The 25751-nt window shown below is 47.8% G+C and overlaps 1 protein-coding gene across 4 annotated transcripts in view; it reads left to right on the top strand.

The window, feature by feature from the left end:
* The first annotated feature begins 1279 nt into the window (after nucleotides 1–1279).
* Nucleotides 1280–25751, top strand: part of Mbtps1 (membrane bound transcription factor peptidase, site 1) — a 48513-nt gene continuing 24041 nt past the window's right edge. The window contains exons 1-12 of one of the 4 annotated variants that reach the window (XM_052166142.1): nucleotides 1280–1370; nucleotides 3704–3797; nucleotides 8013–8174; nucleotides 12983–13468; nucleotides 14560–14817; nucleotides 16944–17147; nucleotides 17726–17836; nucleotides 18185–18294; nucleotides 20873–20989; nucleotides 21410–21477; nucleotides 23668–23770; nucleotides 25503–25654. In XM_052166142.1, coding sequence (XP_052022102.1) covers nucleotides 13306–13468; nucleotides 14560–14817; nucleotides 16944–17147; nucleotides 17726–17836; nucleotides 18185–18294; nucleotides 20873–20989; nucleotides 21410–21477; nucleotides 23668–23770; nucleotides 25503–25654 — 1286 coding nt within the window. In that variant the 5' untranslated portion in view covers nucleotides 1280–1370; nucleotides 3704–3797; nucleotides 8013–8174; nucleotides 12983–13305. Of the gene's footprint in view, nucleotides 1371–1600; nucleotides 1620–3703; nucleotides 3798–8012; nucleotides 8175–8225; nucleotides 8245–12982; nucleotides 13469–14559; nucleotides 14818–16943; nucleotides 17148–17725; nucleotides 17837–18184; nucleotides 18295–20872; nucleotides 20990–21409; nucleotides 21478–23667; nucleotides 23771–25502; nucleotides 25655–25751 lie in introns of those variants that run through there. The other 3 variants (XM_052166140.1, XM_052166143.1, XM_052166144.1) reach the window with 3 other exon arrangements.

Raw genomic sequence — 25751 nt, forward strand, 5'->3', positions numbered from 1 at the left:
CTTTAGCTAACGTCTACTGTTTGCAACTTAGTATTTCTTAAGCAGACTTAATGGGTCCTTTATGACATCAACTTACTGCTCCCAGTTTCTCCTGAGCCAGCAAGAGGCTTCTAATTACTGGGCTCCAGGTGGCTGAAGGACAGAAGACCTTGGGAGAGTGTGGTGAATTAGCAGGGAGACGTCAGGCCAAGAGCAAGATTGAAGTTGTGTGGGGCTACAGGCACATACAATACATCTGTCTCAAAACTGCCCTTGTAAAATCTGTGTATATGTCTGTGTAGACTTAGGTATAGGAGTGCAGGTGCCCACAGAGGTCAAAAACAGAAGATCCCTCTGGAGTTAGTCATCCAGTATGCGTTCTGGGATCTAAACTTGGCTGCTATACAAGAGTAGTGTCCCCTCTTACACGCACTCTTATGAGCGAGTCATCTATCTTCCATCTGCCTTTTTTTTTTTTCTGACTCAACACCAGAGGAACAACGCAACAAGAGTTCTGCACAAGGCCTCCTCTACACCCTGGTCCAGATCCCCCTCCTTGAGTTTGCTCAGCTGGAGGTCCTAGTGAAAAACTACAGGCTTGATAGCCAAGGCCCATCTCCCGAGCTGGTGAGCCTGGGACTCTAGGTTTATCTCCTCCATCCTGTTTGGTTCAGTCACATTCCCCAAGCTGCTGCGGCCACCCACACACTGGTTGTGCCCGGAGACAAGTGTGATCCAGCTCAGTATTAAGGCAGAGAATGGGCCCATCCTATTGGTGTCTAAATCGCTCAAGGGCGTTTTACCGGACGAATTTCACATTGATCCTCGTTTGATCCAAATGATAACTATCTGGTGTTACAAACGCCCTTCCTGTTTCTCAAGATGTAGATGCACCTACCCGGCAGCAGTAATAAACTGGGCCATTAGAGGGCCCTCTCAGCAGCTGGGGCCATTGGGAGTAGTTTAGGAGAACGTATAGATTTAGCTCATTAGGAAGCCCTCTCAACAGTACTGGGGGTTAGTTCAAGAGAGTGCATAGGCCCAGGCCATGGGAGTAGTTCAGGAGAACGCATAGATTGGATAGTCCTCCTCACGGTCCCTATTTATACCCCCCCTCGATCTGGCCCCGCCCTCTTCTCTAAGGCCCCGCCCCAAAGCTGCAGATGTCGCGAGATCTCTGCACAACCTCTAGCCTCGGTTCCGGGCCGTCAGGAGCGCGCACGCAGGTCGCGGGCGCGCGGGGCACGTCGGACCGTCGTTCCCGTCCCCCACAGCGGCGTGGTCTCGCGAGACTTGCGAGTAAACATCCCCCGAATGGAGACCCGAGGCGTGTTCGCGGCGGAGCCGCCGGTCCCCCGGGTCCGCCGACCTCGAGCCTGAGGCGCACGCAGGTACGTCAGCCGGTGGCGGGCGAGAGCCGGCCGCGCCCTAGGCCCAGCTGTCCGCAGCCCGCTGCCCGCACGGGGGCTGCCGGTGACCGCAGCTGCTTCACCAGAAATTGTCCTGGCGCAGCGGCCTGGCCTGCGCCTGCGCGCCGCGGTGCGCACGCGCCGTTCGCCTCCGCAGGGCTCTGCGGTCGCGAGCCCCGGGGAACCGGCCTGCAAGTCCGTGCACGGCGCGGCTCGTACTTGGCATTGACTGTAGGTGTTTTCGAGCGGCTCTTTGAAGGGATGGAAGGAGCACTTGAAGATTTGATTCTGGGGCCAGCCTCGCTAACCCCTAGGTTTGGAAACGAATGAAAAGCCAAACAGAGAAAAGCACTAAATCTGCAAAACTAGTGGGGGGAAAAAGTTAATATTTGACACAAGGTCTGAGTAGCTCAAGCTGGCTTTGAACTCCTGATCCTCCTGTCTCTCTCTGCCTGGTGCTGGAACTAAAAACGTACAGCACCACACCACTTACCGTTATTTTTTCAACGTAAGGACTTGATTTCTATAAAATACCCGTATCACAGGGTCACTTGTATTAAGTGTTACCGCCCTGTGACTTTGTGTCATCTTGCCGAGCAGTTCAATCGGCACCACAATCCCGTTCGAGAACCACTCCCAAGACTCCCGGGACCCTTCTGTCATTAGTGCAGATTTTTAGTCTGCTATTTTAGCCACCAATGGACTTGTCTCCTAAGGTTTGCCTTTTGGGAATAGTGGGTCAGTAGCAGCATGTGGCTTTTGGTGCCTTGTTTCCAGAATTCATCTATGTTGTAGCGTAAATCAGTGCCTTCTTTTATGACTGTAGCGTAAATCAGCATTTCATTTTTCATGGCTGGATTCCATCGTTTAATAGCCCACAGTTACTCCTGTTCGTGTAGAATACCTTTTGCCAAGGTTTTATCTTGCGGAATGTGACATTTTGGCCACAGAGCTGGTTTTTGTGGACGTTTTGGTTTTTTTGTTTTCTTTTTCTTTTTTTTTTTTTTTTTTTTTTGAGTGTGGGCAGAGGTAGCTACCTGAACCTGCACTTTTGCCCGTTAGGACTCTCCTGCAGTCTCCAAACATCCCATATAACCAACAGTTTGCTGTTACTATTTAAAAAGTGACGCAGTGTGGGCAGGCAGGGCCCTCTCCCACCCAGTGGGAAGGAAGGAGCCTGTTTCCTAGTCAGATCTTGTTCACTCTTGGTGCTATCATGTGCTTCACTCTCCGATTCTGTCCTCTGTCTGATGGTAGGCAGTCTTTGGACTAGGAGGACCAAAGGGAAGTATAGGTGTGTGCCCCTGTGTGTGGAGACCAGAGCTCTGGTGGGTGTCTTTTTTATTGAGATAGGGACTCACTGATTCTGGAGCACACTGATTGAGCTAGACCAAGGGGTCACTGTGCTCCAGGGGCAATCTACCGTAGCTTTTTGTGTGAATTTTGGGGTCTTAATTAAACTCCTCATGCCCCACAGACCATCTTCCCAGCTCCTCCAAGGAGTCTTTTTAGTGGTTTCTTTGAGGAGGACGTTGTATACTATTAGTAACTTTTTCCCCTAAAGTGATTTATTTACTTTTAGTTCAAGTTCATTGGTGTTTTGCCTGCCTGTATATGAGTGTGAGGCTGTTGGATCCCCTGGAACCGGAGTTACAGACAGTTCTATGCTGCCACATGGGTGCAAGGACTCAAACCTGGGACTTCTGGAAGACCAGCCAGTGTTCTTAACTACTGAGCCATGTCTCCAGGCCCCCCCCCCTTTTTTTTGTTTGGTTTTTTGGTTCTTTGGATTTGGTTTTTTCGAGACAGGGTTTCTCTGTATAGCCCTGATTGTCCTGGAACTCACTCTGTAGACCAGGCTGGCCTTGAACTCAGAAATCTGGCTGCCTCTGCCTCCCAGAGTCCTGGGATTACAGGCGTGCACCACCACCACCTGGCCCTCCAGCCCCTTATTAACAACTCTTGATTGCTTTGGGGGTGGAATAGATGGGATCAGAACCCACCCAATGATCTGAAATGCTCAGGAATCCAGACTTTCCATTTGGTATTGTAGGAGGTGACAGATAAGTGGATTTTTTTTTTTCTTAGTGGTGCAGTCTGTTTTGATGTGTTTTGTAAATCCATGTATGTATGATATGTGTAGGTACACACACACATGTGGAGGTCAGAGGACAACTGTGTAATCAGTTCTCTTGTCTTACCTTTAACAGGGTTCCAGAGATCAAACTCAGGGCATCAGCATCGGGCCAGACAGCAAGTGCCTTTACCCATGGAGCCATCTGATTGACCATTTTATTTATTTCTCTTATGTATAGGAAAGTGTGGCCTGCATGTGTCTGCACACCTCTTGCCTGAGGAGACCAGAGCGTGTGGGTACTGGGACTAGAACCCTGGTCCTCTGGAAAACCAGTAAGTGCTCTTAACCCCTAGTCACCGCTCCTATTAATCTTAACAGTATTTTCTCCTGATAAGGAAATGAATTTCAACTGAAATGAGGAAAGTAAGAAGCTTGGTGGCCCGGTCTGTGGTTGGCTGATACCTGTTAGATGTGCAGAGACTAGGAACCAAGAGCAAACTCTGCAGGGACAGGCAGCAAATCCCTTGGCTCTTCTGTTCTTGAAGCACTGAACAGTGTTGGCTCATTGAGGCCTCCATATGCACCTTTATTTTAAGAGTACCTTCTGGCACTGCTTAATTGTTAGCCTGTTAAACAGTGGGAATACAGCCAAGTGTGCAGTCGAGTTTCAAAAGAGATCATTTTCCGGCCAACTTTTAATTAAATTGAATAGTACCCTTTCATGGTTTAAAAAGCCTTCACTGGAGTTATTTCAGTAAACTCGTTTATGAAGAGGCAGGGCATGGTGGCATAATTAGATGACTGTGATATGGGCCATTTCCTCTCACCTGAATTAGATTTTAAAATTATATTCAAGCAAATAACTTTATATATTTAAATTATGCTCAGAAGTGTAATCTTGGTGGTGTTCTCTTGCAATGTGCACATTGTAAAAAGAATTTCAGAGCTGAAAGGGATAGTAGTCGGCCTTGCTGCTCTCTTTCTCACTGCAGCCATTGTATCTGTCCCTGATGTGCAGGTGTCTTTCTTTCCCATGCAGTATTTGATGTCAGGCTCATCCTGAGGCTGCCCCTTTGAGCAGTGCAGTCACACTCGGGAAGCCACTAGTGGGAAGGCCTTCTTTAGGGTATGCTTTTTATAGAAGATGACCAGGTCTTCTACAAGAATGCCTGGGAATGAAGTCTGATCACGACATGGTACACTCAAGAGGCCCTGCAAGTAGAGTGGCATCCCTGTGGAGTTTCTGGAAGGAACCATGAAGAGCCGCAGGTTCTCCTATAGATGGGAAGGTCACTGTAGACAGATGTGTGGGAACAACTCAGAGAGGAATAGCTTAAGATCACTGTATACCAAAATCAGTAAGTCTGACATGGTGATTTTTGTTGTTATTTTGTTTTTGAGACAGGGTCTCACTATGTAGCTCTGATTGTCTTAGAACTCACCATTTAGACCAGGCTGGCCTTGAACTCTCAGAGATCCTCCTGCCTCTGCCTCTTGTGTGCTGGGTTTAAAGGCATATACCATCATGCCTGGCTCACAGTTGAACTTTCGTCCTGCTGTCTGACCAGAAAATGTAACCTCCCCATTTAAAATTTCTTTTAAAGGACTTATTTAACATAGTAAACAATATGACTTGTCTAATTATAAAAGCAGTAGAAGCTCTTTGTAAACTGAAGGAATGTGATAAAGTGGAGCAGAGTGGGTCACCTGGTGTGGCACTTTCACTGTTTCATTAGTTACCTTTCAGGGTTGTTTTTTCCTGTGTACAGAGAGAGATACATTAAAAAAAACTTTATAGATTAACCTTTATTTTGCCTAATGTATATATATTCATGATGTGCTTACTGGTGTCCACAGAGTTAAGCAGAGAGTGATGGATCGATCCCCTTGAACTGGGGTTCAGGTTCGTTGTGAACCACCATGTAGGTGCTGAATCGAACCTGTGTCCTACAAGAACAGCAAGTGCTCTTAATCACTGAGTCATCTCTCCAACCCCACGGTGCAATTTTAAAAGTCAAAGTTTGCCAGCGCTTAGGAGGTAGATCTGAGAGGCTATCCTGGTGTACATAGTGAGATCCAGGATAGCCAGGACCATGTAGCAAGACCCTGTCTCACAGAGGGGTGTGCAAAGTTTGGATCATTCTGTACATGAATTGATTTCCTTAATACTTCATTTGCTCATTCTTCTAGTACTAGCACAAACTGTTTTATTATTCTAGAGGTCAGAAGTTCAAAGTGAGTCTCAGAGTCGTTGTTGACAGCTGGTTCTTTCTGGAGGCTCTCAGGAGGGATCTGGTTCCTTCTGTTTATAGAAGCCACCTATAATTCCTTGGCACCTTGATTTCTTTCTAACAAAAACCACACCCTGGCTTTTATTGTCCTACCTCTGAACCATTCACTTAGCTGTATAGAGACCGTATAGTGACTAGAGGGTGGAGGATGTCCTCCCCAGCTTAGGGTGCTCAGATCCTGCTGAGTCTTGGTATACAGTCACGTCTACAGGTTCTGGGGGTCAGGATGTGGACATCTGTTGGGGACCATGATTCAGTCTTGTTCAAGACTTAGTTTGAAAAGTTGCTGCAGGGCAGTCTGTAGTGCAAACAAACTATAATCATTTCCCCATCCGTCCCCTATTATTGCATGGTTATGTAGTCTCTAGTTCTTCCCATTACAGTGCTATACTGGATATCCTTGGATATAAATAGTGTGCTTTCGGGTTCTCGAATGTAGGACTGAATTCCAAGGGGCATTTTTAAAACATCAGGCTCCTTTCCTCTGAAGAATGTGACTCAGACACCGGGGTTCCCAGACAGCTTCCACACTCAGCAACAGAGTGTAGGGGCAGCGAGGACGTCCCTCCTTTAGGCCTGTTTTCTCACCCACTGTGGGTAGTAACAAGATGTTAGGAGGGTTATGTGAGTTCTCACAGACAGTGAATCCTACCTGCTACCAAGAAATGCTAAGTAAGGGTTAAGTTTTTCTTCCTGGTGAGGAATCTTTTCTGTACAGTTACAAGGGTTTTAGTACATATTTAAAAAAATAACATGAGAATACTTACTAGATTTGTTGAATTATTAAGTTTGAGTTATGTTCTGGGTGCTTCCCCTTTTTTTCCAGAAAGAATGTTACTTGTTTTTTATTTGTTTACAATATAAGTGATAAAAGCATTAAAGCTAATTTGAACAGAATTTTTTTTGGGGGGGGGGTTCGACATAGGGTTTTTCTGTGTAGCCCTTGGCTGTCCTGGAACTCACTCTGTAGACCAGGCTGGCCTCGAACTCAGAAACCCACCTGCCTCTGCCTCCCAAATGCTGGGATTAAAGGCGTGTGCTACCACCGCCGAGCTGAACAGAATTTTTTTTTTTTAAAACGTATTTATTATATATAAGTACACTGTAGCTGTCTTTTAGACACATCAGAAGTGGGCATCATATCTCATTACAGATGGTTGTGAGCCACCATGCGGATGCTGGGAATTGAACTCAGGACCTCTGGAAGAGCAGTCAGTGCTCTTAACTGCTGAGCCATCTCTCCAGCCCGAACAGAGTGTTTTTAACTGAAGCCTTTCAGAAAACATGACTGTTCTGTAGAATGGGAGTTAGAGTGCTCCCCTTCGCCCCAATAGCCCAGTCCCACATTCACATATTCAGCCTGTTGCTGATTGAAACTGTTTGGGGCATTGAAATAGATAGGGGTTAAGAGGACTTGCTGCTCTTATAGGGCCTGGGCTCTGTTCCCAGTTCCTACATGGCAGCTCCAGCACCAGGGGATCCCACATCTTCTTCAGGCCTCCGTGGGCATTGCACGCACGTGGTACACTCAAAAAACAAAATATTCAGGATGTGTATATACTGAACATGCCTTGTTCTCTGGACAATATGGCCTAACCATTTAGCATTTATATTTTTAGGTATTATAATAGCTGGTATAAATTAAAGTATATGGGTAGATGTGCACAGTTTCTATGAAAGTGCTATGCCATTTTATGTAAAGGATTTACATATTCTTAGATGGGTGGGGTTGTGGGATGGGACCTGGTCATCAGTAGATCACCATGGCTAGCCACATTCCCGTTTCATTTTAGTCAGTGCTGTCTACTGTGTGTCACTATACAACTGATGACTGGTAGGGCGCTTCATGAAATGGCCCTGATGCCTCCTCATGATTTGACTGCTGTGAAGTTTTGGTAGGAACCTCAGAAATAGACAGTGTTCTCAGTGCTTCTGCAGGGGAGGGGGAGGGCTGGGCCCCTTGTCTGTGGCTGGTTGGCTTGTATAGAGTAATGAAGTCACTCTTCCCCTTTGTAAATAAGTATTTTAATGGGCGGCATATTGAAACTGTGTAAACAGCAGAAGTTTCCTTAAGTTTCCACTTTGTTTGAGTTGGGGTGCATTTTCCTATTTTCAATTTTCAAGGAGTTGTGATCTGTTACTCATTAGATATTGTGAAGCTAGATTGTCCCAGATTTGGCTAGGGAGAGTCCCTCCACCCTGGCTGCTGGCAGCATATCCCCATTCTCTGAGGGAGCATTGCTTCTCTGTGTCCAGGGCTCCAGAGTCATCTCATCTAGCGATCTGCCCTCGAGCTTACTCCTCAAGGAGCCTGACTTCTTTCCCTGGAGAGTGGTACTCAGCCATCTGGGCACGTGGTAGAGCTCCTTCCGGGGATACAGTGCACAGCACTGCTGCTGTGTCCTCGTGCTGGGTGAGGTGTGTATTCAGACGTGCACTTGCGGGATACAGTGCACAGCACTGCTGCTGTGTCCTCGTGCTGGGTGAGGTGTGTATTCAGACGTGCACTTGTTTATTTCTGCATCGCTCTGTGCACATCTGAAAACCTGGACTGTGAACCAGCATTTCACTTTCAGCTCACTACTCAGTGGCTCGTTTTATTCTTTGGTGGCCCTCTCCTCACACGCTTTCTTCCCCACTAGCCTCTGTTCTCAGGGCCTCCTTGTCCTCAGCATACTGACTCAGAAAGGAAGGACACGTTAGTGACTTTCTTTCTCTGTGTGTGAGCCTGTGTACATAGACCTGTCTGTGTAACTAATGTCTGTTGTGGCTGTGCTGCTTGTCACTAGCTAGTGAGCATGTCTAGTAGCTCATGTTGACTGATTGGGGGTCGTGTCATGGGCTCCATGGGTTGTTGATACAGGTGGATGTGTGTGTTACAGCCCTGAAAGTGCAATCTGTCCTTTAAAGGCTGTACTGGACGTGTGTGTGTGTGTGTGTGTGTGTGTGTGTGTGTGTATCTCAGGATCTCTCTAAGCGCAGGGTCAGTGGTGAGCGCTTGGCTTCCTGCACCCTACCCTGTGCCCCACCCTGCACCCCACCCTGTGCTCTGTCTTATGACAGTTGAGTGGGGAATTAGAAGCCAGAAAGGAAAATGATTTGAGCCTTCAGGATTGGGAACCTGTAGAAACCTCAGGCTCTGTCTTTTTCCACTACAGACCTGTCACTGCAGGTTTTCTAAGAGCTTGGACTTTTCACCTCTGAGGACAGTAAACAGGTTAGCTAGCTCTACAGCAGAGTTGCCTGAGTTTTCTATCATTTCCAGCCTGCTCATTTATCCCAGGAGACTTTTGTACCTGAAGTGGCTTCCTTTTTTCCTTACTTCCTTCTAGCACTGGTGGGTATGGCGAGCCCATTGCTGGAGTAGACAGGGCTTGGTAGAGTGCAGTCAGACCAGGGCCACCTGCTCACTTAGTGTAACCTTTTGCTGTAAGGGATCAGTGACATTAAAAAAATGTAAAAACACTTAATTTACTTTGTGTATGTGAGTGGGTGCTAGTGTGGAGATCAGAGTGGGCACCCGTGGGGAGTCAGTTTGTGCCTTCTACCATGGAGGTGCCAGAGATGGAACTCAGCTGGGCAGGCTTGGCAGCAAGTGCCTTTGTCTGCTGAGCCATCTCCCTCTCCTGCTAAAATCTAAGCTATTAGATTCATCCAGTGGCCAGACTCTCCTTGTAGAAGTTTGATTTTCCTTTTCTTTTGGCCTTTTCTGTTCCTTGTCATCTAAACCAAAGAAGAGGGTAGTCCAAGATTCTGACAGGTTCTGGCTGCTTCCCAGTGTTGGTGAACATCCTTACCATAGATGTTCACATAGTTCACACCATGGGGGTGTGAGCGCGGGGTCTCCTCCCGCACCTTCCGTAGTCTTCTCCATCTCGTTAGAGGCACGGTTACCTGTGGCTTTAGTCCTCGCCTGCATCCTCCCGCATCTGGTCATCAGAAGGCTGTTGACACCACCTACGTATCTGTAAGGTCTAAGCGAGTGTCTTCTCTCCCTGGGTTATTTAACCCATGATTTTCCATAGCTCTGTTTCCTGTTTCCTGTTCCCTGTATTCATTCTCCTTGGAGGCTGAGCAGTCAGCTGTGCCTTCTGGTCCCTTTCAGAGGAGACAGTTCCTCTCTGATGACCCAGGGCTGATCCTGGGCTGGCCGCAGTTCTTGACCTCCCCTCCCTTACCTTCCTGCACTCTGCTCAGCCACACCAGCCCCTGCTTTGCTTGTCAGTCCACACTGCTTCCTTTAGGTCCACTAAGGCCTTTCTCCGTGGCCTCTGTGGCACCTTAGCTAATGAGGCCACCCTCTCAGCTGTCCTGCTCCTGTCCGTCTTCTGTTCCCAAGCACAGTACGCACCGTCAGCTAAGCTGCATTTACTTGTTTCTTCTGTGCCTCCCCACACTGGAAGATAAGCTGTGCGAGGCCAGAGGTTTCCACCCTGGTTGTCCAGGGCCCTGGGCTCAGTGGACAGCACCAAGTTCCAAGCACTTGCCCAGCAGCCTTGTCTTGGTTCCTTATGCTCACGGCCCGAGGCTGTTGATGTCTGCACTCTCGAGTGGCTGCTCCAGCCTGGTACCTGCTCGAACCCTCTCCGCCATGCCATCTGTCCCCGCCCTCTTCACTCAGGATGCCCTATTGGTCCTTACATATATTCTCTGTTCTCCTCGTCCCCAGATGCACCACTTCTCCCTCCGTTGTGCCTTCTGTGCAACTAACCTCTTCCTTTTTTAAATTATTTATTTGTTTTTTTATTTATTTAGCTTATATGAGTACACTGCAGCTGTCTTCAGACACACACTAGAAGAGGGCATTGGATCCCATTACAGATGGTTGTGAACCACCATGTAGTTGCTGGGAATTGAACTCAGGACCTCTGGAAGATCAGCTAGTACTCTTACCAATAAGCCATCTCTCAGCCCCTACAGCTAAATTTCTTGTCACTCCTGAAGGGACTCTAACTCAGCTTAGGTGGCCTCTACTTTGACACCTTCCTTTCCTGCACTTGGCCTGGTGGTTGGTTTGTGGTTGTCTCCTTTGCTTCCTCACAGGGAGCATTGTGTCCCTGATCCCTCCCCCAAGTGCAACCCCCCTCCCCACACACACACTCAGCACCTGGCCCAGCACCTGGCCTGGCACAGTGAGTAACGAAGGCATGAGTCCTGAGGTGTTGGGATTTTTGTGTCCTACTTCCAAGAACCAACTGGAGAAGAGTCGGTTCCCTGTGAGGTTCCCTGTGTTGTTATAGTTGTCCTGGAACTTGCTCTGTGGATGACTCTAGCTTCAGAGTCCCCCAGGTGCTGCTGTTATGCATGTGCTGCAAAGCCCAGCTGAGTATTTTCTTCAGAGAAGTTCATTCCTTTCCATTTCTTTTTTTTAGAATTAGGCCCCTGCCTAATTTGTAAACATCAGCTATATCTTCTGCACAGAATCCATCTCATAGAAATTGGCTGTCTACCTGGAAGAGTTCTCCAGGACGGTGTTAAGGTGATGTAGTGCAGGCAGGCTTGTCAGGATGCACTCCCAAGCGTTGCTCACTAACATTCACATTATGTATGTATGTATGTATGTATGTATGTATGTCTGTCTCTCTCCCCACTAGGCTATAGAGCCTTTCTCTGAAGGCAGAGGGTTTTAAGAGATTGTTTTAAATTTTGTATGTATAGGTGTTTTGCCTGTTTATGTGTCTACACCATGTATGTGCAGTCTGCTTAGGGAGGCCAGAAGAGGGCCTTAGAACTGGAGTGACAGGTGGTTGGTTACGAACTGCCATGTGGGTGTTGGGAACGGAACCCAGATCCTCTGGAAGAGTAGCCAGTGCTCTCCCCACTGAGAAACCTCTTCAGCCCCTTTGGTAAAGTGCAAGCTTACTCCAGAATTAGAACTTGACATTACTCCAGTGACTGGCTGTATATTCTTTGGCCAGTGATCTTAGGGCTGCTTTCCGAGACTCCTTTCTGTGATAGGGCCTCTGGCCTCTGCAGAATGTGGACGGAGTGTTAGCTGACCTCTGGTCTTTCTAAAGTCTTGGGTCTTTGTTTTACTCTTTTGTTCTTGTGGTTGACATTCTCACTGTCTTTCTGTTGACACAGACATGGTTGCTTCTCCTTGATACATGCCAGCAGCCCCAGTCTCTGGTTGGGTTCCACACTGGTGTGTTTGACAGACAGGGTGGTGCTGCAGTTACGTTTAGGCAGCTGTTTGGTCCTTCACTCACTCTGTACTGTTCATTCCTTTGCTGTTTTGGAAGTGTATATGGGCAGTTGCCGAAACCAAAACCTCTTTATTACTCTAAGCAGCAGTTTCTGTCAGAAGGATTGAGTTGAGCTGACTCATCTTGGTTGCTGGTGGCTCACTCTTTCTCTGAATTTTTAACAGTACAAGGGCCTCACTTGTTCTGTGTCCACCGCCCCCATCCCAGCTGGGTTGTTCCTCACAGGTGTGGTGGTGAGCTGGGCCCCACTGCCACTGTTGTGAAGAACAGCTGTTTCTCTTCTAGTTTAGTTATTTTGAGAGAGATCTGAGCTCACGAGAAATCTTACACTCAAGTGACTCTTTAGGAGTAGCTTGCCTCACAAACTGTCCTCTGTTCCACTTTCAGTAAAGAATTAATCTGATTTTATAACAGATAAAACTGTTTCAGTTTAAGTTTGATGCTTCAGGTAAAAATGTAATATTAGGCTGCAGAAAATATCTGTGCTGTTTTTATAAAATTGGCAGAAAGTAATATGTCTTACAAAACCTATTAAAATCGATTGTCTTAGGTATAATTTACTGCAGAAAGTAAATTTACAGCAGAAAGTAAAGACCTATAGACTACACTTTTCACTGAATAACTGTAGGTGCTGAGTGTTGACAATCCCTGCACAATAGAGAGCTGCAGGTGACAGGAAACACAGTCTGAGGAGGAGTGAAGGGCAGGACGAGGGCTGGCTTCGCCCTTCCTTTCTAGCTGCGGGGATGGGGCTCGCCTGCTTCCTGCTCCTCCTGTCAGCTCTCGTCCTTGGTCTCTTCTCTTCTCTCACTCATTTTTCCCTTTCCTTGTTAGAGTTGTCTGAACGTTTCCACGAAAGCACTGAGGAGTAAGGGAATAGAAACAGCTCTGGGGCGTGCTGTATCCACAGCTGTCCGTCTGTAACTGCAGTGTCTGTCCTTCCATTTGAGTGCAGCTGGAGCTGTCGCAGCCGGCTGGGTCCAGATGCTACTGAAGTCTCTGTGTGCTGTTCTGTTTCAGATTGGCGACAGAGCAGTGGATTGGACATCCTGCTAGATTTGGGTCTGTGGAGCAAATGGAGTTTAGGACTCAGTGGACTCAGCCCTAATGAGAGAAGCCCCTGTCCAAGATGGAGAAGAAGCGGAGAAAGAAATGAAAGCCTCTCTTTGGGCCAACCCGTGGGTGACCATGGGACTGAGGTTTTCTTTACGTTGGACAAGTCTGTAGGATGGCTGATCAGTAAGGTTGCAGTTTTCAGCCAAAACAGAAATCCACTTCTGCTCAAGGAAGAGCCTCGTGCAGTTTGAATTTATGCAAGTTTATGACCATACTCACTTCGGACCATGAGGCTCGTCAGCATCTGGCTTCTTCTGCTGGTGGTTTTGCTCTGTGGGAAAAAGCATCTGGGTGACAGGCTGGGGAAGAAAGTTTTCGAAAAGACCCCATGCCCCAGCTGTTCTCACCTGACTTTGAAGGTGGAATTCTCCTCAACTGTGGTGGAATATGGTAATGACTTGTCTTCAGTGTCTGGCCTCCCATCTTTCTGTTTTCAAGCAAATATATATCCTGGCTTCTGTTCACGTGTGTGGTTCCTTTTACATGGGCTGAGTGCATATCATGTAGACACTAACCTTTGCTTGAGGTATTTGCCTTGGACTAGAACTGACTGAGCCATTGTAGCTGGAGGGTGTGATACAGGTGCTCAGCTGACATTTTGGAGGTAGAGGGCGGAGCAGGAAGTCTGTGACATGATCCGGAACTCTGTCTTCACCTTCTGTAGAACAAACAACTGTATTTCTCTGAATTCTTTTCCCTGTTAGGAAACTACATTTCTTTACTGTAGTCGAATTTGGAGGTTAAATTAAATATGGAGATTTTATCTTATTTTACTTTATTTATTCTTTCCATTACAAATGTTTTAAGTGTGTGAGTATTTTGCCTGCATATTTTTCCACTCATGTGAACCACATGAGTGCTTGGCACTTGCAGAGGCCAGAGGGAGGTTTGGATCCTGTGGAACTAGAGTTAGAGGTGCCTGTGAGCCACGCTGTGAGTCCTGGGAACCTAACCCAAGGTCTTCTCCAAGAGCAGTGAGCACTCCTAACCCTGAGCCATCTGTGCACACACACACACACACACACCACCACCACCCTCCCCCACCACTTTATGTTTCCTGAAATAGAAACATAAAGTTATAGAGTTCCTGGTGACTGAGAGCTGCCTGACATGGGTGCTGGGAACTGAAGTCAGGTTCTCTGCAAAGACAGTCTGTGGCCTTCATTACTGAGCCAGCTCAACACACCCTCACTTACCAAAAAAGCCAAAACCACAGGTATCTGCATTTGAAGTGTGTATTTTTGTGTGATTTGAAAGTTGTGTGAGTCAGCTTTACCCAGAGCTCTGCACGCTGTCACCTGTGGCAGTTCATCTCTCTCTTGCTCTTATTTCGCTGTGGACTCTGAGGTGCATTGTTCCTTTGCCAAAGAAGGTTCAGAGTAGGTACACTCTGTTTTATGTGTGTGTGTGTGTGTGTGTGTGTGTTGTTTTACACACACACACGTATATGTACTTACTTTTATTGTGGGCATTGATTTCAGAATATATTGTGGCTTTCAATGGATACTTCACAGCCAAAGCTAGAAACTCATTTATCTCAAGTGCTCTGAAAAGCATCGAAGTGGACAACTGGAGGATCATACCTCGGAACAACCCGTCCAGCGACTACCCCAGTGATTTCGAGGTGATTCAGATCAAAGAGAAGCAGAAGGCGGGGCTGCTCACACTTGAGGATCACCCAAACATCAAGCGGGTGACGCCCCAGCGGAAGGTCTTCCGTTCGCTGAAGTTTGCGGAATGTGAGTACGGTTGGCACAAGCCTCACCGCCGCTTGGGCGTCACTGTAGACAGACACACTTAGGGCAATTTGGGGACACTGTGTCCTTTTCCACAGTTCTCCAGTGAAGAATGTTGTCTTGTCAGGCAGTTTGTTTTATTTTTTGAGGCAGGGTTTGCTGTAGCTCAGGCTTCAGGCTTGCTCTGAAGCTGAGACTGGCTGGCTTTGAACTCCTGGCCTTCCATGGGCTCCTCCTCTGTTGTCCTCCTAAGTGCTGTAATGGCAGGCATGTACTGCCATGCCGGTGGACAGCAGTTTTTTGAGAAAAGCAGCTTCGTGCTGTCCCGGAAGGAGCTCTAAAGGTCCGTACCCTGGCAGTGACCCTTGTCTCTGTGGGAGCTGGTTTCTGTCTGTTCACTTGAGACACTTCCAACGTTGAGTCTCCCAGCCTCGTGTGCAGAGTGGGAAGTCTGAGGCCTGCTCCATAGGCTGGCTGCCGGACCCTAACCAGTGCTGGGTTACAGGAGCCTGTCCCCCCCCCCCTCCCTTAGGCCTTGCCTTTGTCTCCTCCGAGCACAGGCTTTCATTTTGACAGCTCTCTTGCAAAATCTATTCTCCCTGGGCTCTGCTTCTCTCTGAACTCCCTGACCGTGACCAGAGTGGGTGTTGTGGGTGTGTACCTTTGTACTCTAGGCATCAGCAGACCAGCTTGTGGGGGCGCAAGTGCCTGCCCTGACTTCCCTTAATGATAGATTGTTACCTAGAAGTGTGAGTAGGTCTGCCTGCCAAGTGCTGGGATTAAAGGCATGTGCCATCACTGCCTGGCTCATGGAAATACTCTTACTCGATATTCTGGAATTCTCTCTTCTATTGATGTCAAGACTAGAGTCACCCTAGGGAAACTCAGTGCTGATAGATTTGAGTTGGACTGTCAAGACATTTACGTCATGGGACTGAAAGTCTCTTTTCTGGGACCCCCTTTTTTATGGGTGCGGTCTAGGAGCCTTGAGAACAAGAGTTAATTTGCTTTAGAACCAGTACTGTTGGAGTAGAGGACAGGCTTGATCTTAAAACTGATTTGAGGTCTAGCAAGGTGGTCCAGTGGGTAAAGGTGTGTGCTGTGTAAGTCGGGCAATCTGAGTCCAGTCCCGAGAGCCATGTAAGGAGAGCTTCTCTACTAATAAATGAAATTACGGCTTTGAAAAAATGGTTTGTGTTTCATTATAATATAGACCTGAAAATGAAAACTCAAAAGAATATCTTACTTTTATTCTATTTTTTTTTAATGTATTTATTTTGTTTTTTTTAAGCCAGGGTTTCTCTGTGTAGCCTTGGCTGTCCTGGAACTCACTTTGTACACCAAACAGGCCTTGAGCTCAGAAATGTGCCTGTTTCTGCCTCCCCAGTACTGAGATTAAAGGTGCGTGCCACCACTCCAACATCCTTTTATTTTTTTATTTATTTTTTAACTTTAACGAAGACATTTTTTCCAGGTATTAAAACCCATCATTTAAGTGTTCAGTCTGACAGATCACGGCAGTAGTACACAAGCTGGGTACAGTATTCTGTCACCTCAGACCCTCCTTGTTCTTCTGGTTCTGTTAGCTTTGAAAGGGGAAATTGGAAAGTAAGGAAGTTACTGAGTTTTGGGCAATTCATAGCTTAAAGTCCTCGCTGCAGTCTGGCCTGAGGTGTGCCCTGTACAGCTCTGTGCAAGCTGCGTACACACCAGCGCCAGCTCCTGGGCCATTTCCCCCTTTTCTGTCATCTCGAGGTGGGCCACTGGGGAGAATGATTTTTGTCTTTAGTGTCTTGGTGCCACAGAAGGTTTATTTTTTTGAGGTTTTTTGTACGGCCTGCGCTGACTTTAAACTTGGAATTCCTCTTCAGCCTTGGTAGTGCTGGAATTACAGGTGTAAGCCCATGACCCCCAATAGGGCTTCTGTAGAGGTGGCTCTAAGTCTTTCTCTATGTACCCCTGGCTACAGAAGTGTAAGAATCATTTGGGAATACGTGGCGACTGAGTCGGCCCCATAGTTGTCACCGCCTTGAGGAACACCCTGAAGCATGACTTCAGGGTGACCTTATCTCTGCGCACGCTGTGTACTTGTTCTCTGGGTCTCTGATCATATTCTGCCTTGATTCCAGCCGACCCCATTGTGCCCTGTAATGAAACCCGGTGGAGCCAGAAGTGGCAGTCATCACGCCCCCTCAAAAGAGCCAGTCTCTCCCTGGGCTCCGGATTCTGGCATGCAACAGGAAGACATTCAAGTCGACGATTGCTGAGAGCCATTCCTCGCCAGGTTGCCCAGACATTGCAGGCAGATGTGCTGTGGCAGATGGGATACACAGGTGTGTGTTGTAGACCAGGGACTCTGCAGACCAGGAACTTGGACAGCATTCAGGGAGGCCTTCTGCTAGGTTGCCCTGCCACAGGTCTGCCACCATATCCACCGGTCCTTCTGACCATGTGTGGAGCTGGGTACAGTTAACGCTCCCTGCATTTACCTCTTTAGCCCAGCATCTGTTTCTGTGACTTTTATTTTACTTGTAAAAATCTGTGTGTGTACAGTATTGCATGTATGTATGTATGTACACTTCAATGTATATACATGAATACATGTATGTATATGATGAGTGTGTATGTATACAGGAGAGTGAGTGTATGTGTGTGTGTGTATGTGAGAGAGAGAGAGAGAGAGAGAGAGAGAGAGAGAGAGAAAGAGAGAGAATGTATACCATGGCATGCATGTTAAGCTCACAGGATGACTGGTAGGCTACTCCCCTACTATCTGGGACCTGGGAATGGAATGCAGGACATTGGGTTTGAACTTTGCTGTGGCTCCCTCAAAGGAATGGTGTTTTATGAGTAGAAATCAAGAAAGATTATTTCTCCCAATGTGATTGTTGTTTTCTCTTTTTGGGATAAGGTGCTAATGTCAGGGTTGCTGTTTTTGATACCGGGCTCAGTGAGAAGCATCCACATTTCAAGAATGTGAAGGAGCGAACCAACTGGACCAATGAGCGGACCCTGGATGATGGTAGGTCCCAGGTAGATGAGGACCAGGCTCCTTCCTGGTCTGGAGGCCAGTACTTGTGAGTTAGCCTCTGATTGCACAGACAGGCCCAGGTCTTCTCAGAAACTCGCAGATGATGTGGAGAAGTAGGGGCTGGGAGAGAAGGTGGTACCTGCTGAGAAGGGTTACCTGTCGAGTTAACTACAAAAGAAACAAGAATGGTGGTGTTTGGAGTATGGGGGCGTGGGGGAACCACAGCAGACCTGCTGAGGTGTTTGTAAGACCAGGCATGTGTGGTCATTGGTTTTGAGTGCTGTGCCTTGTTGTCTGTCCTCAGCTGTCTTCATGGGACTTCTTTTTTTCTGACTTCAGGGCTGGGCCATGGCACATTTGTTGCAGGTGTGATTGCCAGCATGAGGGAGTGCCAGGGATTTGCTCCAGATGCAGAGCTGCACATCTTCAGGGTCTTCACCAACAATCAGGTATGTGTGTGAAGGGCCTTGAGACGCATGCGTGGTCAGTGGTGAGGTTGTAGTAAAGCACCATTGCACAGCCCCTGCAGACGGTACACCGTGGTGACGTGGGCCGCAGTGTCCGCACTGTCCTGCCTTCCACCTGTCCTTCCCCCAACACTGCTCCACAGCCTCCCCCAGCCTGAAGACCTTTCTCCAAGGCTGCTATGGTTCCTTGATGTCTTTGTCCTTCCCATCAGGCCTGCCTGAGCCTTGTAGCCATCATCTAGGACTTCCAGGATGGAGGTTTGGCATGTGCGTGGCACGTTTGCCTCCCAATTCATTCCCACTGCTGAGAATAACCACTGTGGGACTGACCTTTGTATCCCAGCAGCTAAGGTTTACAGCTTTGCTTTTTCATTTCATCTAGAAGTAGAAAAGGAAGAGGCTGCTGAGAGAGAGGGAAGGAGGGAGGGAGGAGGGAAGAGAGAGGCAGAGAGAGTTTAATTCATAGTAGTCATTCATGTGTGTTGTGTAGAGAGACCATGGTAGCCTAAACAATACTGTTCCCCTTGTTTGTTTTTATCTTTCTTTGTCTGATCTGGAACTTATGCAGACCAGGCTGGCCTCAAACTCAGGAACTCACAGAGATCTTCCTGTCTCAGCCTCCTGAGTGCTGGGATTAAAGGCATGCACCACCATGCCTGACTTCACCTTGTTACTTGAGACAGGATCTCTCATTGGTACTAGATGAAGAGCAACTACAGTTGGTTTCAGAAGGGGCTGCCGCACAGTCCTTCATAAGATGCCATTCATTAGGAGAACATTAGAAACAATATGATATGTGGAGATGTCAGCATTACAGGGTCTTAGAAGGAAAGAGACTTAGCTTTAGATCCTAGAGAGTGGCCTTATTAAGAATGAGACTAAAGAAATAGGGGGGGATTACTGGGGTGGGGTAAGCCAGAGGAGCCTCTTTAGAGCGACTTTCAGACCAGTTCCCCAATAAGCACATCCTAACAACAAAGAGATTGAGTTCAGTGTAGCATACAAGGCAAAGGGCGTGGTGCCCTACCTTGAGAGCTGTTAAGCCACTGTGTGGATTGCTCAGCCCTGTTCCAGAGAGCACAGGGAGGCTGGCTGATGTAGACTCTGGGATCTAGTCTAAGCTGATGTAGACTCTGGGATCTAGTCTAAGCTGATGTAGACTCTGGGATCTAGTCTAAGCTGATGTAGACTCTGGGATCTAGTCTAAGCATGTGGGCCATAACCAAACACCCGCGACCTGGGGCTTGCCCATCAGGCTGGCAAGAAAGCTCCAGGGATCTGCTCCCCCACTTCTGGGATTTCAGGCATGCACCTCTACACCCAAATCCTAATGTGGGCATCAAATTCATACTTATGTAGCAAGCTCTTGACCCACTTAATTTTTTTTCTGTTGCTGTAACAAAATACTCTGTCAAAAGCAACTTAATGGAGAAAGAATTGATTTTGGTTGACAATTCAAGGGTTTGTTCATCATGGACTAGAAGTGGCAGGAGTTTTGAGGTGGCTGGTCACAAGGATCTACAGTTGCCAAGCAGAAGAACAATGAATGCAGATTAGTGCTCTGCTCTGTTTCCCAGGAAGCCCTGCCTGTAGACCCACTCTCAAAGCAGGTCTTCCTTTGTGAAGTAACATAACGAAGATAACTGCTCTGGGAATGACCGGAGGCCCATCTCCCAGTGGTTTTAGATTCTTCAAGGTGACAATTAACCCTGGTGGTCACAACAAGGAACCATCTCTCTAGCCCTCATTTTTAAATTTGAGTTTTGAGCACCAACACATGAAAAGGCAGTGGCTTTCAGCTCACTCCCCACTTCTCTGTGCTTATACTGTCTCTTAGGATTTCTCCTACATGTCAGCATGCAGTTGAACTCGGAGGGGCCTTCCGGGTTACTTCCTTACTCTACTACTCTACTCACTGTTCACACGCTGTTGTGGTTTTGTTGTTGCTCTTTGTTTGAGCTTTTGAGACGGGCTCTTGCTCTGTAGCCTGATTGGTCTAGAATTCATTATGTAGCCCAGGCTGACCCTGCTGCAGCCCATTAAATGTTGGGGTTACAATTCTAAGCCACCATGTCTCTCCTAGCTTGTATTTAAAAAAATGAGTAAATGAAAACAACAGAAGTATTCCAAAAAGCAGTTTAGTTGACATAGCAGAAGGGAAGGAGAGGGAGCTGAGCGCTGGTGTTAGGATCCGTGAGCCGGTGCACTTGGTCCTGTTTGTTTTTTTTTAGAAATGAAGGATATTAGACAGATACTGTAAACTGTAGATGTGGCCGATGTCACAGCAGTGTCTTAGAATGGGTCCTTTTGTAAGGGCAGTCAGATGCCTGGGCTGATCCTCGAAGGCATACTGAAGGGGAGAGACAGTACACAGCACAGCCCACTTCCCTGGTTCTTGTTCAAGAACTTAATTTGTGGGTGTAATGCTTGCATTCTAAAGCGTTTTTCACTTGGGATTTATCCCAAGCTTTGAAGAGCGTGCTTGTCCTTAGAAAGCAGAGCTGTTACCGCTCGTTACACTCTCGCTGAGGCTCTCAGGAGACGGTTTGTGTTTAAGCAGGTGTCTTACACATCGTGGTTCCTGGATGCCTTCAACTACGCCATCCTGAAGAAGATCGACGTGCTAAACCTCAGCATTGGAGGCCCCGACTTCATGGATCACCCCTTTGTGGACAAGGTTGGTCAGTGACTGCGCAGGGTAGTGTGTCGGGTGACAGCTCCTGTGCTTTTAGACCTGCGATGGTCATCCTTTCTACTGAGGTAATGACAGCTTTGTGAGACATGGTGACTGACAGGAGCTTCAGAAACCTGCATGTCACAAACCCAGTGGGTTAGCAGCCTGGGAACAGAGAATTAAAAGGGATATCACTGCCTCCCTGGGGCCCTCATGCCTTTCTATTTGCCTGACCTAGCCACTGGGCTGGTGTGCTGTGCACTGTCCAGCCCGGGGAGCATGCATTCATCCTCCAGAACCTTGTCACGTGGCCCTAGCTGCCTTGGAGGGCTCCTTTCTTGGGCACACTGCAGAAGGTCCATGGTTAGGGGCAGGGACATAGCACTGTTAGCACTCATTAACTAATACTTGGTTGTTTTGTAGGTGTGGGAATTAACAGCTAACAATGTAATCATGGTTTCTGCTATTGGCAATGATGGACCTCTCTATGGGTAAGTTACCCCAGCAGGGTAATGGGAGGGATTCTTAGTCCCTTTGAATAACTGAATTGTGTCTTCAGTCTGTGTGTCTCTGTGTGTCCTTGTTTATATCTGTCTTAAACTTGGTATTAGGTTTTTAATTTAAAGCAGTACATACCGGGCAGTGGTGGCGCATGCCTGTAATCCCAGCACTTTGAGGCAGAGGCAGGCAGATTTCTGAGTTTGAGGCCAGCCTGGTTTACAGAGTGAGTTCCAGGACAGCCAGAGCTACACAGAGAAACCCTGTCTGGAAAATCAAAACAAACAAACAAACAAAAATAGAAGCAAATGCAAATGGATACGTGTCTGCCTGTCCCAAAGAACAGGCATGAACACAGGGAGACTCGTGCTGGGTGCCTATGGGAACACAGACCGTGCTGTGGGGACTGGCAAGGTCAGGAGAGCACCAGGAGACAGTTACGGGATGTGCCCTGCCAGCTGTTAGAGTTCAAGCTGTGGGAGGCACGAAACACTGCCCACTGGAGAACAACCTGTTGGGCATGGTGGTGCACACCCTCAATCCTAGGCAGGCAGAGCTCTGTGAGTTCCAGGCCAGCCTGCTCTACACAGTGAGTTCCAGCATAACCAGGACTCTTTCAAAACCTAACAGTCAACCAACAAATCAACTTCGGGTCTCAATTCTCTGGCTTTCCTTGTCAGATGGCATTCCTAAGCCAGCTCTAGGCACGCACGCCTCTGCAGTAGAGTGCTCGTCACTTGGCCAGAGGACTCGGGACAGGTATATTTCTGTACTGGAACCAAGTGTGAGGTCACCTCGGGGGACAGAGAAGATGCCAGGGAATGTGTGCTACACGCTGTGTGCAGTGGGGGAGGGGCTGGCTATGTGTACACATTCACTCACTTGTTCACATTGTACCTCTCTGAGATGTCCTCGGAGCTCCTGCTGAGGGGAGGCAGGCTGGCTGGAGGACAGGCCGAATGTATGCAGAGCGTCCAGGGCATAGGGCAAGGCCAACAGTATGAAACTGGTATTGGGGTGACGGGCCCGTGGTTCAGCCTGCTGTGCAAAGCAATCCTTTTGGAGGGCACATGTTGCTTGTGCTGTGTGGCATAACTGTAGGTGGCATGAGCTTCCTAACTGCTTCTTCTAGAGGAAGCATCAGATCTTGATGTCAGCTTTTCTTGTCCCTTTTTTTTTTTTTTTTTTTTTTACTTTTTCTCCTTGATGCTGCATCTACCATTTCTGACAGCCCCACTCAATTCAGAGTCACCCAGGTTGTCTGTTCCCTAGACTCTTATCCTGCCTTTAGGCTGTTTTAGCTGTGTTAGCATGAGCAGGATTGGAATCTGGTGTGATCAGACAGGTGGGCCTGTGCAGGCTGCAGAGTTTCCCTTCTGAGCCTTAGCTATGGTGTGGCCCAGGGCTCTGGCCTGCTTGCTCTTCAGATGCTGTGCAGGTGATGCTCACACAGGGGAGCGCCATGAAGATGTGCCTTGACTGCAGCTACTGTGCAGGACAACACTGCAGCAGTTTCTGGTAGGAAAATATACCTAATGGAAAGGTCCACATGGTTCTTGTTTGATCCACTAGCTAGAACTGGCAAAGTTCCTGAAATGTGGAGAGTAGACAGTGTAGACAATGTGGTCAGGTGGGCTCTGTCTTTGTGAGTGAAAAAGCCACAGGAGACGGGAATACGGATGGTCCCATTAAAGCTGCGTGGAGGGAACCAGGTGCAGCACCTGGTTTGTTCTGTGGCAGTTTGCCAGTTCTTGACAGAACTTTTGGCTTGCTTTGTTTACCACTGACCCATGTACATCCTCCTTGGGTGTGGTCCCACCTGTGCCTCTGGGAGAAAGAAGCAGTGAAGGCTCCCCGTACTCACAGAGGCCTTCTGAGTGCTGGAGTTAAAGGTGTGCGCCACCATGCCAGGGAAGAGAAATCCGCAAGCTGGACCACCCCTGAGTGCTGAGGTGCTGAAGAGAGACGCAGCACACGGCCTAGATGTGAGGCTGCAGCATGAGGGTGTAGGAGCAGGACACCTGAGGAGCAGTGTCCTGTCAAAGCTGCACACGCTCCTACAGAAGACCTAAGAAATGGCCTTAGATTCTTCTGGGAGTGCTTGACCTGGTTTGAATTATTCACTTAAAATTATTTTTCTTCCCCTTTTTTTCTCTCTTTTTCTTTTGTGTATCTCAATCCAGCACTCTGAATAACCCTGCTGATCAGATGGATGTGATTGGAGTGGGTGGCATTGACTTTGAAGATAACATCGCCCGCTTTTCTTCCAGGGGAATGACTACCTGGGTATGCTTTCTGAATTAGCCCTTGCTCTAAGAGACTTAGAGCAAGTGTTTTGTCAATGCACAGACAGAAGTAGCCAGGGCTGTGGGTACGTGCACACACACACACACACACACACACTCATCTGCCCCTGTGAGGACAAGGGATCAGGAACTTTGGTGTTAGCCACCTTAGTTCAGTGAGTTGAGCTGTCTTGAAGCTCCTGGGTGGATTCTGAGGGTTGTTTCCCAGTTCATGTCTTTTTACCATCTTGTGAAGCACAAGTGTAGGTGAAATAGAGGAAGACAGCAACTTTCCTCAGCACGAGCACAGATTATCTTTGGCCTTAAGTAACTTCTGTGGTTGGTGATGTAGCCCCGTGGGAGAACATTGGCTAGCCAGTTCCAGATCCCAGGTCCATCCCCAGCACTGAAGTCAAAATGAAAGTCCAGTATGAATAGCTGATGTCAGTTCTGTCACAGTCATTGCAGAGTGTTAGGGATTAAGCTGCATGGAGTCAGAGTGTGTCACTTCATCCTTCAAGGGGTGACTGGGAAGCACCTGCCCCTAGTGTTCTTTGGAGTTAGAATATGTCTCCTTGCTCTGACTATTTGCTAAGCTCTTAGATATCTCAAGAAGGGCCCAGACAGCCTGGGAGCACATAGGCCTTGTCTGCCCCCACCCCACGCCCTGCAGCACTCTAGAATAGTCTTCCATGCCAGCTCAGTTGTACATTGTGGGCCCCATTACCTGCTAAGTCTCTGTCCCTCGCACATAGGATGCTATCTCTAGAGGTGACCCATTCAGTGCCTTGATGCATGGTCTGGTGTGGTAGACCCTCCTCTGAGTCAGGCCTGCACTGTCCCGTGTTCATGTGTTCCCAACATGTCCTTTGTGCTGTCAGGTAGAACAAGCAGAGCAGCCGCCAGCATCAGTCTGTAGCTCCCTTCAGCTGTGTGTGATGTGGCGTCCTCGGCCTTCCTCAAGGGCTTGTTTCTTCAGTGCTGTGGAGCAATGCTCCTGAGCTGTCTCTACAGCTGTGCCGACAGCGTCTTCACGCTTTGCCCGTGTGTCTACACTCCTTTTATTACTGATTGTCAGGAAAAGATTTGCATTTCAAATAAGTATACTTTTTTTTTTCTCAGCAGAATATAATTTGCGTTCTTGGGCCGGTATAGTGGAACCTGTAATCCCAGCAGTAAGGAGACAGAACAGAAGAGACAGCAGGGTGTGGGGAAGAGACCAGATTTATAAGCAGTCCCTTTGTGTTTCTCATCAGAGTCCACTTCTTAGGGATATGAAGAGAGTGATGTCTGTGCAGGCGTGCCAGTCCTCAATGGTGCCTTACTCTTTGAAATAGCTAATCATAACCATAACTATTTTTCCTTATGAAGAAGACACTCGTAGTTTGTTTGTTTTGGTTTTAGTTTCCTAATTCTCTGCTATATTTCTTGACTGTCAGAAGATAGAGCAGGCTGCTGCTGTTATCTCCGTGACAAGTCAGTGACTGCTTTCTGATCTGAGCAATTATTAAAATATTAGCAAAGTTGCCGTTCCATGTTTTGCTATTTTAGTATTATAAAACACTAAAGCGGTTTTGCTTTCATGTTACCACTAAAGCTTGTCTTCAGTTTGCAGAGTATTTCAGACTCAAACTAGCATCTTCTCAGATGACTGTTTAAATCTGTCTGATTTTATTCATACATAACCCTTGTGGCTAAGGGCTGTTGAGAAACCAAGCTTCCCTTGTTTGTAGGAGCTACCAGGAGGCTATGGTCGCCTGAAACCTGATGTTGTCACCTACGGTGCTGGGGTGCGTGGTTCCGGTGTGAAGGGGGGCTGCCGCGCACTCTCAGGGACCAGTGTGGCTTCCCCTGTGGTCGCTGGGGCCGTCACCTTGTTAGTAAGGTGAGTATTGCTGTCTCTGCTCCCTCTGTGCCAGCTGGAAGCTGGAGTACACCAGAAAGCCCTGCAGGACCCTTTTCTACGGCTCTCCGTGGCTCTG

This window comes from Apodemus sylvaticus, chromosome 21, assembly GCF_947179515.1.
Source record: "Apodemus sylvaticus chromosome 21, mApoSyl1.1, whole genome shotgun sequence".
Taxonomy (NCBI): Eukaryota; Metazoa; Chordata; class Mammalia; order Rodentia; family Muridae; genus Apodemus; species Apodemus sylvaticus.